The 12,603-nt window shown below is 29.5% G+C and overlaps 1 protein-coding gene across 1 annotated transcript; it reads left to right on the top strand.

The window, feature by feature from the left end:
- LOC143191745 (CD63 antigen) lies at positions 1–11,565 on the top strand. Its single transcript, XM_076397107.1, has 5 exons — positions 1–184; positions 8,291–8,479; positions 9,835–10,002; positions 10,873–11,115; positions 11,173–11,565. Exons 1-5 carry the CDS (start codon positions 104–106, stop codon positions 11,344–11,346), a joined length of 855 nt encoding a protein of 284 aa, XP_076253222.1. The 5' UTR covers positions 1–103; the 3' UTR covers positions 11,347–11,565.
- The last annotated feature ends 1,038 nt before the right edge of the window (positions 11,566–12,603 follow it).

The following is a 12,603-nucleotide window of genomic DNA, read 5'->3' as shown; positions in this document are numbered from 1 at the left end:
ATCGCAGAAAGATAGCAGACGTCCTATTGTCAGGAAAGTTTCGACTGCAAATTGTTTATAGTGAAATATTTTCTCTGGTGGGTGGCCGAAAGTATCTACTAAGATGAGGACGAGACAACAGGACTTGGATTTCGGCATGAAATGCATCAAATATATGTTGGTGATATCCAATTTGATGTTTGTGGTAAGTGGAGTTATTTTTCTATAATTTTATTCAGGTTTGAAAAGTTTCTTGGGCTAGTCCGGATATTGTTACCCACTGGTTACAATATAATAAAACGCTCTCATTAAAACTCTCTAATTATATAAAATTATATAAACCCAATATGGGTATTAATTTAAAACTTAGTTATTTTTTTCTAATTATGTTTCTTATTAATTATAATGCTAGAATGTAGGTAATAATCTGTGAATTATCTACAGGGCTTGTGTATGTTATGATATTTTTGCGTTCAGATTAGATTTTTTATCTTTATTTGCGATCATTAATTGTTTATTATTGTATATTGTGCTTGTTAAGATCATAATCAAATTAATCATTAAAATAATATATATTTTTATTTATATTAATTTATATTATATATTTTATTTTTAGGAATTTAAATTTCAGAGATATATTTCATCATCTAGTTTATATTTCAATAGTAAATACATATATGATAAATGAAGTACAAGCATAATAGTTGGAAGGTATTCAATAGGTTGTTCAATTAAAGTTGGCCAAGATATGCTATTTTAACATTCTGTAAATAGTGGTTACTGTTTAGTTAACTTTATTCTTCTATTTTAACATTAACACTATTGTGTATTAGCACTATGTTGTAATATCCAACAGCTTTTAATTAAAAACATGCGCTTGAATGGTGTTGCCGTTGTATTAATCTGAACTGATACTTACATTCACTTCAATAAATATGGTATGATTTTTATATATGTTGAACTCACGTCATGAATGACATCAATACGTCGCAATGTTGCCGCATCAACCCTGAGTTTTAGTACATTTTGACTAATAATGAAACAAAAATGTGACCTAATATAATACAGCCACCATAATTTATAGGTTAGGGTTGTTTTATTATGTTTACATTGACATTTTTTCCACACTACTATAAGTAGAGTTCTAGATGTGTTTTTTATGTAGTGGTATCCCCCGTAATGTAATGCATTTTACTTTCATTAGAGTGCATATTTACCTTTTACGCTTAATTCTTGTGTCATTCGGTACGGTGTTTCCTTGTAAAGTCGTCTTGATATTAATCTATTTTTCCAAAATTTGTTCTGTTGCTACATGTATACACCTTATTTGATAAAACTAGATTTAATTACTGTATTCTCCTTAATGCATTTACCATATCTGCAAAATAGTTAGTATTATTTCTCTCCTCATACATTTTTACATGTATATTCTGAACAATAACACACGTGCACATAAAGCTTTCACACCCTATAATACAATTTCCTGCAGTGAAAATATATTAATTATATATTGACCTTTAGTTTGTTTCCTCTTTCATCGCCCTGTCTCGGTAATTATCCGAATTGAATCATAAATCAACATTCATAAAGTTTTGTTCTATCACTGTCACTTTCAGAATCACTACTCAAGCAATTAACTAAGCTATTTAATTTCAATCTATCAAAAACTTGCTCACAATTCCACCATTTGTCAATTTCATCTGCAATGTGTCTGATCGAGCTCATCCAAACTAAAGATGTAATTGTTGACAATGCTTCTTTCCATAAATCCAGACAGTTTTGGGTTGAATATCCTTCTAGGTCAGAATGACTATTGTAATAATTCTTTGCAACACCCAATAGCAACTCAGTTGGACTAACTATGTAGTGTTAGGGAAGAAGATGTGATAGTCTGTGGCCATAACGTTCAGCAATCTGATTTACCATGTATCTTTTCAAAGGCATAATTCTAAAAAAGTGATTTACATAAAATGCAATTAAACATTTCATTTATATTTAACGAGTAATAATTTAAAATAGTTCATTCTTTAACACGGTTTCTTCAAAACTTATTTTATGTACTTTAAGCCATTCCTTAATTGCAGCCTTTCTTAATGCACTTGTTGGGATCTTCTCCACCAGTGTACTTTGATATAGTGAATTGTACGTATGTGAATTCAAAGTTCTTTAAAGGTTGATATTCAAACCATTGTAAAAACAAGTTCTCCATGGTACTCCACCCTTGGACTGGAAACCTGCACCAGGAATAAAATCATTCCTATTTCCAGCATGAAAAGCGATATGTCTGCAACGAATTATTAATAAATGTTATGACTAACAAAACCTAATCCATTGTTATTCCAAGGACTACCTTTTTCCATCAACTTTTGTTGTCTTGCCACCATATTTATTATCATCTTGCTATGAGTGACCCAATGTACCATTCTGAAATAGCCATGTCTCATCTGAATATACCAATTAATATAATAGTTCTTCTTTGATTTTGTTATATGTTATTAAAAAATATATTCTTTTTAAAAGCAATATATGGAGTTTCCATTAAGACCCTTCGTGAGTTATTTTTACATCATTTAAATCCTATATTACCCAACAGTGTATGAAATGATATTCTACATCCCTCAAATAGCTATATATCTTTCAGATTTTTATTTATTATTTCCAGGCTAACAATTTTTTCTGAAATAATTGTATTTAGCTATGTGTCGATTGAAAAAACTACTTACTGATTTTATACATTTCGTATATTTGAACTCTGATACAGCAACATCAAACTGATCTTGATTTTTCACCCGTTTCGCATATTATATTATTTTTTATTATTTGAGATATTTTAGTGATCGTGACCGTGCCCGTACTAATATTTAGTGCTGCTGCAACATGCTAAAAATATTTTCAATAAAAACCGCGGCCAAACGGACGTCTTTTGCAGGCTCATTCGGTTACATGTTCGAACATGTCAAACAGCATTCTATGCCGTTTTTAATAAAGTATACATTATTATTAACATATTTTCTGGATAATGTAAAAGACACAGGATAATGAGAGTATAAGACATTTGGAACCATCTCAAGTTTTATTACAGCATGACTGTTCCCTACGTTCCTAAAACTCTGAAATATGTAGCATCACGACGTCTTTGTATTTTCAAGTGTTATTCTTACTGGTTAAATATGAAGATGCATGCTGCCGTAATTTTTTCAATCGGTGCTAGTTGTCACACACTCTGCAGTTTATTATTTTCTCCGTAGGTTTTAGTAGCTCTGTCATCTTATTCACTTTCTTGTAAAACTTGTGAATTGTACGATTGTTGAACAGCAGAGAAAATATGAGTTAAAATATTGTTAGGTGGTAGGAACTCTGCATGAATGTTAACAGGCTGTGATTTATTGACGTTGTTAAAAAATTATAACATTTCTTCGTAGATGCCTTCTAAACGTATGACATGTTTTTGTTAAATAGAACTTTCAATAAACTCTAAAAAATATAACTCCATATACTAGCTACGATTAGATAAAAAAAAGAAAAGGCGATATTTTTATTTTCAATATGACACAAATTATATATGCATCATATCGTATTAATAGATATTTTGTAGTTTGCTTTTAGATTGCCATATTATTTCAACACAATTCATTATTCATCAAAATTCTAATGTTTCTGGAATCAATCCATCTATTACCTTTTAGCCAAGCTTACAATAATTTTTGCGCTTTTAATATTCATTGCAACTCCAATCTGCTCCTGTCCTGCTGCCTGCCACTTTATATTGCGTATATTTAAATCTTCAGTTGATTGAGTTAGACTTAGAATTCATTATAAAATATTTTATAATTAGTGGATTGATTAAATCAAGTAAGCCGTGTATCAAGTATTTTCTTAAAACATTGTGCACAATGTGAGAATTGATTTCTAAATATTCAGTTCAATATTGTCGCCCAGAATATAAACCCGTACATCTTATTTCATCTTCAACAAAAAAATAGGACGATAATTACTATTGATTAATTAACAACGTTTAATGAAACAAGATGTTGGTAAACTTGCTTACTTGCCTGGTTTATGAAGTCGAGCCTCTGGCTGACATATTAAGGCTTTAATTCTTATATTATATATTCTCTAATTTTTATATAAAACGATAAATATAAAAATATGAAATATAAGTTGCAAAGATTGTCAAGAACAAAGTGATTAACAGCGTTCATGTATTTCGTTGTACTTGATAGCTTCAACCGCTCAACCGGATTTGGTTTTTACAATGTTCTACCAGTCTTGGCAGGAATGCCAGAAGCCACATATAAGTGGTGGAACGCTCATGAAAGAGCCATGAATTATTGTTTTCATAACATGCGACCCAAAGAGTAAATTGTACAGAGTCAGAGTACTAATTATCAGCGCAATTTTCGGGTTTGTTATATTCAAGCAATAAACTGTGTACTGAAGGAATTCTGTGTTGAGGTGGTGTATCACTTGGTGTTGTACGTAACATGGTATCATGGCCTCTTGCTGGATAATAGTTCGTCGCAATAATAAATCTAGCTAAATTTCCTGATGCTAAGGCACATTACAAAATTTTAACATAATTAACTATAAAGAAATGGAATGTAAATATTTTTAGACTTTTAGATAAGTTAGTTAAATATTATTTATATGCGCAGGCTACTTAAATATACTATACTTCATACTAAAAGATACATGGATGACAAGCAAAATTGAAAGGGGTTTTAAAATATATAATATTTTTATTCATGAGTGTGTATCTTTGAGAAGTAACAATACAACAAACTTTAGATAAACTAATAGTTTTAATGAAATGTCCTTTAAATGATATATATGGTGATTAACACACAATCTAATAGATACCTCTGATCATTTCTATATAATATATTTAGTTTTCTTTTACTCAGGTTTGTTTGATTTATTGTCTGGTTTATTGCACTATGTGGTATTTAACACTAATACACTAGTACGTTAATATCCGTCCTGGTACTTCATCGCATAATTTACAAAAAAACGTATTAACTGAATATAATCGACAGTATTATGGGTACCATAATTTGAAAATAGTTCATTACTCATTTGTAAATCACTAAAGACATTATAAATGTTGTTACTGCTATAGTAACAAAATAGTTGTTAATGCTATTTTATATATCCAACCCAAAGAATAACAAGATTAATACCCATAACGCATATGTATCCATTTTGTCATTAGATTTGCATTTATTTTCACATTACATTATTTTTTCATGACATTCAGTATAAACAGCGTTTGTGGTTTGAGAAAATAGTCTAGGAGCTAGCAACGTTTTTGAGAGAAAATTTCAGGTAAGCTGATCTTTTGACATATCACCTCTTTCACTCTCTCGGTCAGCACCGGACCCATCTGGCTGGCGGCAGAGGTTGCGTTTACCAGTGCACATGGCACCTGTACAGATAAAAATATTAAAAGAATGTATTTTTTAATGACTTTTGATAGGCTTTGCAAAATTATTTTATTCAGTGCCAGACATTTTTATGATTGTTTATAATAAAAAAATCGTTCGTCATAAAATTCAGTTTCTTGGATATCTACATCCAAATTGAAAATCGAAAATGCATCTCTTGACGTAGTCTCATCATTTCACCTTGACATAATCTCACTATTTGAACCTGAAGCAAAAACGCTTATTACAATCTCACTATTTGAACTTGAAGTGGCTTATTGGTCGGACCTCGCATCACCAATATCTACTGAAATATTTGATAATAATGTAGTAGATTTCGCTAAATTACGATACATTAAGGCTGTAAAACTAATGTGGCATTGTCTATGACATCAATCACCGGTCATTGTAAAAATATTAGCATATGAACATAAAAAATTAAATAAACACAAACTATAAAAGATAAGATAATAATAATTATAATATATTAATTTGCCAGATAACAATTATTATCTGGCAAATTAATTTTACACATTTTGATACTTAAATAATATCGTATAAAAATTACAGCCCTACTGAGATAATTTGAATTTTTTATAAATAAAAATTATAAACAATCATAAAAATATCTGGCACTGAATTAAATACTTTTGCTAAGTCTATCAAATTTTATTAAAAAAATTATCCAATATTAATTAATTTAAAAATTGAGTATTTTTACCTTTACAGGTACGATGAGCACATGAAATTTATTTGATTGTTTATATACATAGTATTAGTTATTATTACTACATATAAAAACAATAAGAATAAAGTAAATAGTTCATAATTCCATGAGGAGACATTTGTTATCAAAGTTAGCCATGAACATTGTGTTATGTAAATGTTATTCTTTGTAAATATAAAGTTCAAAACATTGATCATGTTGAGATGCGGGAGAGAAAACAAGGTTGTAAATTAAATACAATTTATTTTCTCTTCCTTGAGTAAATTAATAACCAAAGACGAGTTATTTAATTGATAATAAAGAATACATATATATACATTTAAAAGATATTAATTATTACGTTATGGGAAAAGGATTATGATTCTAGTCGCATGTACTATTAACGAAAAGTGTAGATTGGCTGGTAGACAGGAATTCTATGCTTTCAATAATACTTCAATTAATACAATAATTTCTTCAATTAATGATCATTCAATTCTTTCTTCTTCATTCAATTCAATAGTTTCTTCTTCTCCGTTCTCTATAACACTCTCTCAGCAATACTTTATTCTTCTCATTTCCCAACTCTTGTGGATGCACAGTGTTTTATCGCTGAAGCTCCTCCTTCGGGTTCTTGGTGGTGGTGGACACCATGTGCGTTTCGGAATTCCCAAAAATTCCACGATTTCGGGTCTTCTTGGTATTTATGGTTATAGGAGCCATAAGGAGTCCTCTACGAGGTCTATCATCCGACACGTTTCGTCTAGCCTCGGTACCTAAACCCTCCTTATCCTAAACACTCGACAACGAACCAGTGGGAGTCATCCTTGTTGAACACGTCAATAGAACCGAAAGAATTCTACAATTAACGTAACTTACACGAACTACAGATATTTAAAAACTATGTATATCACATATAAATTGTAAATCTGGATATGGGAAACTACTACACAAGTGTTACACAATTAAAAATATTCTCATGAACATATTTCAGTTGCATGAAATTTCATGAAACATTCAACCATGATTACAATCATATAATGGCTGTATTAAAGAATTTGATGTTTCTTATTGTAAACATGGTAGTGCAACTATTGAACGTAAATTTAGTGGCCTTGACCTAACGTTCCTATGCATAGAACAAGAACATTTCTCAATGTTAAAACTATAATAACAAAATTAAAACAATAGTCCTGTTTTATTTATTAATAAAACAAGAAACGGTATTGTTATGAGCAATCTTGTTTTAGATTGTCATCTCCTTTATTGAAACCGATTTATAATTATTTATACTAAATCAAGTGGATCTGAGATTATATTTTACATTTTGGGAAATATGAGTTTTGTTTATACAATAGCAAAAAACATATACATATTTAAAACAGATATTTTTCTCGAATTTAATTATTTTGCTAGAAGTATTATTAAGACGAATTTAATCGCTTAGACAATACATCATAGATAAGAATAGAAAGTGGTTTTAAGATACTTTTTGGGACGGTTAAAGATTAAATATATAGAACAGGTATTAAAAAAATAATTAATAGTGATGGCGTTTCTCTGATATGATATCAAAGTACTTGAGATTATGTTTTATCTGATTTGTAACAAGAAAGTAATCGAAAAGTTCTTTATATGATCTATAAAACGTATTAAAGCAATTTAGGTCCATATAATATATCGAAAGTATTGGCAGAGAAAAATGGATTTTCATGTATTGTCTGAACATTGAGACTTTTAATAATGTATAAGTTATTAAAGCCTTTTAAAGCAAATTTAAATTTTCAAATGAGTACAAAGATTCACTTTGACAAACCTTGTTTCAAAACAGCCAGTAATTGGATAAAAAAATAACAAAACTGCAGAACAGTCATATATATATTTACTACACGCAGTTTGTTTCGGTACTTCCATTTGTTTGTTAGGAAAGTATTATTCATTTCAAATTAATTTTGCTTTATTTTCGGTTAGCTTGCACGAATTACATGAATTATTTATTTATTAAAATATTGATTTTTTCATCTACTATCTTTTTTCATCTTTTTACAGACTTATATGTTAATTTTACTTTTATCAGACTAATATGTTAACAATCTAAAACTAAAACTGTTGGGGCTATATTAGTAATGTTTCAATTCTTAAATAAAAATCACTGAATTGCCTAATTTATTATTTTTTTCAGCTGGTTGGTATAATGTTGATAACGATTGGTTTCACCATTAAGGGCATCTATATATATTTCGATGAATTTATGGAATCCTACTACTACAATCCCGCGACTCTGGCTATAGTCATTGGTTTCTTTATCTTTATGATAGCCATGTTTGGTTTTGTTGGTGCTTTTAAAGAAAGCACTTTCTTGGTCAATACAGTAAGTATCCGTTAAGTCTATCTACTATGTGATTGAAAAATAATTTTAATATCTCTTGTTGTATATAAGTTTATGTAAGTTTATGATAATATCGTTGATACTATTTAGTTGTCTAAGCTCAGCTAGAGCTGTAAGTTGAAGAGTCAGTTTAAAAGAAAACAAAATAATTACTACATGAAAATTGCGTTTTTGAACGATATTGCAATCATTGGCAATAAGGAAGCATGACAGAAGAAGAGCTACGTTTACAGATTTTATGGAAAAAAATGCATAGAAATTAAAAGCGTAGAAAAAAATGATAATATTAATTCTCAACTGAGAAAACAGAACAATAAGATATAAGAGATGAATAGAATTAAATAGATAAGAAGAAATGAGATAAGAACTAAAGGGAGGCATAAGAAGAAAAACATCATATTTGGAGTATAACACAAAAGAGATAGAAAGTATGGTGCTATTAATAAACAAAACTATGGAAATTATAAAATAACGGGGGTAGACAAAATAAAAAAATAAGCAAGTATTGTGAAAAGAATGTTAAACACAATTAGAAAAAGGTTAGAGTGAAAATGGTGTAAATAGTTTTAACGTTGATTACAAAAATAAAAACAATAGAAATATTAGACAATAAGGGAAAAATAAAAATTGGGTTTCACCTGTTTACAAATATTATGGAGAAATTTTTAAGTATAAATAAAAATAATAATAGGAACTTTTAACCGAAAAAATACAATAATGAAATAGCGATTAATAGACAAGAATAAATGGTAAAAGAAATAGAGAGAGCAACAAGAGGAAAATAATATATGGACAATAAGGTATCGAAAGCGCAGTACCGCTAAGAAATGAAATCATGGAATAAATATGGGTGGATATAATTAAAAATGAAATACGCAATGTAAAATGTATGAAAATAAGGAAAAGGAATAGGATTATCTATCATATCTATAACAGGGTAGGGTATAGCTAACTAGAAGACTAAAAACTGTAAACACTAAAAAATAAGAAAAAATAATGGGGCTCAGATAAAACTTTAGGAATATGTTTAAAATAATCTCATATTGCAGGACAAATAATCAAGAGAGATCAGAAAATTATCAGATGAATAGGCCTAAGAAAAAAACCAGGAAATAGAGATGAATTTTTCTATAATTCTATATATATATGCCATTATGCTATACTTGACCTTTTGTATTTTATATATAATAATTATATTAGTTCATCAGGTACAGAATTAGTTTATATGTCACATAAAAATAATTCATAGACCACTACTTTTTTAGATAATATCATATTTGTTTCGGATTTTATATACGTTACTTCTTTATCTTTCTTAATCTTTAATTGGCTTTTAGTATGCATTCTTATTGGCTTTGGTCCTTATATTGGAATTATCCGTCAGTATAGCAGCATACAGTATGAGATCAAGCATTACAAGCACTTTAGCAACTAACATGAGAAGTGCTATGGAGAACTTTGATAGAGAATACAATGCCTTTACTTGGAATGTTACTCAATATAACGTAAGTATTTCATATTTTTGGGTACAGAATAAAGAGTTAACTATATTATAAAAGGAATATTTTATAAGCTCATTAATTCAGCATTTTCCTTCTTTTTTATTAAGTATTTTAAAATTATTAGGCGATTGCTTGTATTTTGTACTATTCCATTTCATGGTATTCGATAAAGGCGAATATCATCTATACTAGATACACAATAATACATTTTCAACTTTAATACATCCTACCGACAGGTCAATTGGTAAGCCCCAGCCTGACACATAGAGGGCGCCACTAGAATTAAATCCATATGTTTTTTAGTTAGCCATAACCCTCAAAAGATGCGTGTATAAATTTGACAGCTGTCGGATCATTAGTTTGTGAATTATACCATTTTGAATGAAGCAACTTTTCTTATTGTGAAAAAAATGGATAAAAAAGAATTTCGCGTGTTGATAAAATATTGTTTTTTGAAGAGAAAAAATACAGTGGAAGCAAAAACTTGGCTTGACGCCGAGTTTTTCTATCGTATAACAACAATTTCTAAATCGTACTACAAAAATGGTATCGAAAAGTTGGAGGTTAGCTATAATCAGTTTATCACCTTTGAAGGGAATTATGTTGAATAAAAAAATAATTTCGCAAAAAAAATGTGTTTTACTGTGGTAGGCCGGGGACTTTTCAATTGACCTTTTAATCTGATTTTCTGTGTACTGTACTGTTTATTAAAAACCTAGCATCTGAGTTATATTTGTTTAGTTTTATTTATTCTGCAGTTTTATTTGCTTAAAATCATACAGTATTAGTTAAAGTTAGTTTAGTTAAGTATTTGTTTTGTCAGTTTGGTATATTTAATTCGAATGAACTATAAACATTGCTTTTGACATTTAGCTTCAATGTTGTGGAATTCATAATGCAAACGAGTGGAGTGCTTACGGATCTACTTTTAATCTATCAGCAGTCCCTAAAAATGAAAACGACAGCATATATGTACCAGACACATGCTGTATCAATATGGATTGCGCTACCATAACCTCCATTTATACCCAAGGATGTTTATATCGATTATCAGCAATTATATCCCAATGCGCCGTTCTATTGACCATCGGTACACTGTGTGTTTCGTTAATTCAGGTAAGGAAAATAATTTAAGACAATACGTAACGCTATTAACATTGTTTATTTACCTAGATACTTGGAATCGTGTTTTCGCACATGCTTGCTAAATCTATCAGGAAATTAAAGACCCAAAAACTGGTGGAAGAAGAAGAAAGAAGAAGGCAGTTTTACGAGCAAGTATTGAGTAGTAGGGTGGAGACGCCAAAACAAGACATCGCTTATACAGTACAAGAATCTGAAGCTTAATATTGCTTGATCAAATTTAATATATTTGCAATTATTCAATTTTGCTATCATTCTATGTTCCTTAGTGTTCTGTGGTCTCTACAAGTTAAGGAGATAAATTAATTAAAACCAATAGATAATAATGTTTATATAGAGATTATCATAATTTGTCTTTTTTCATTCTATCAAGTATTATTATTTTTAATAACTATTAAATAAAGTAGTATTGTTTGTTAATCAGATAGTTATTATTATTTATCAATATTATACAAACAGTTTTAACCTTATATGGTATATGAACTAGCCCCAAAAAGCAACTACATAAGTTAAGACGCGAGTGGGGTTTAAGACAAAATTCCCGACAGACAATCTTTAATGGTCATCTGAACTGATGTTAGTTCACAGCAACTTCAGTTCATTTTTGGTAGCCTTACATACTGAATTGTGGTACTTTGCAGGGAATACAGGGAATAAGGGCATTTCGAAGTATGGTTATATAATAATTGCAATACGTTATCGTTAAGGTGGGGAAATTGAATACATTCAATCCACTTTTGGTGAAGTTATAGCTTAAAATACGACAAGTTTTGTGATCAGCGATATATCGGATAACTGATAATTATCGACATATCGACGCCCAAACAACTTGACTGAAACTTGACGCATGTGCGGAAGCGATGTAACGAATATAAATCTGCGCCGCATGGGTTTCATCTACATCTTCAGAAGATGAAGATGAAGGTGAATTTGATTTCTGGAAACATTACAAATTTCTTGTTCATACACATATAAAAAAAGACAAATAACCGAAACCGACGATTAAACATTAAACATACCAACGCATTGAACCTACAGGATGCAGTTCAAAGTCATTGAAGTCTTGAAAAGAAAGGGGATCATTAATTTGATTATACGATATGTGAAAAGAAGCAGTGAAGATAAAAATGGATACCAATGAGGACAAATTATATATTAATAGAATGACATAGTCAAACATTTGAATATCAATCCTCTAAATTATATAATAATTAAAATATTAGTTGGAAATGCAGTTATTTCAGTATTAATAAAGCAGTACCGAACTCTAAGTGATCTAGGAAAACAACTTCGTCCACTGATATATATATTTAAAATATTAATAATTAAATTATTAAAGATATTCGAGAAAAAATCGGTTTTTGGCGACAAGAGTTGTAGAAAAGCTAATCAATTTGTAAACAGACATTATTTGTTAAAACGTCAGTTCTTCTGAAGAAATTCTGGATTTAAAAGAAATGA

This window comes from Rhynchophorus ferrugineus, unplaced genomic scaffold (assembly GCF_030347505.1).
Source record: "Rhynchophorus ferrugineus isolate W39M unplaced genomic scaffold, kcgeb_rfMv2 rfM2, whole genome shotgun sequence".
Taxonomy (NCBI): domain Eukaryota; kingdom Metazoa; phylum Arthropoda; class Insecta; order Coleoptera; family Curculionidae; genus Rhynchophorus; species Rhynchophorus ferrugineus.
The sequence above is the reverse complement of the archived record's forward strand: the minus strand, read 5'-3'. Positions and strand labels throughout refer to the sequence as shown.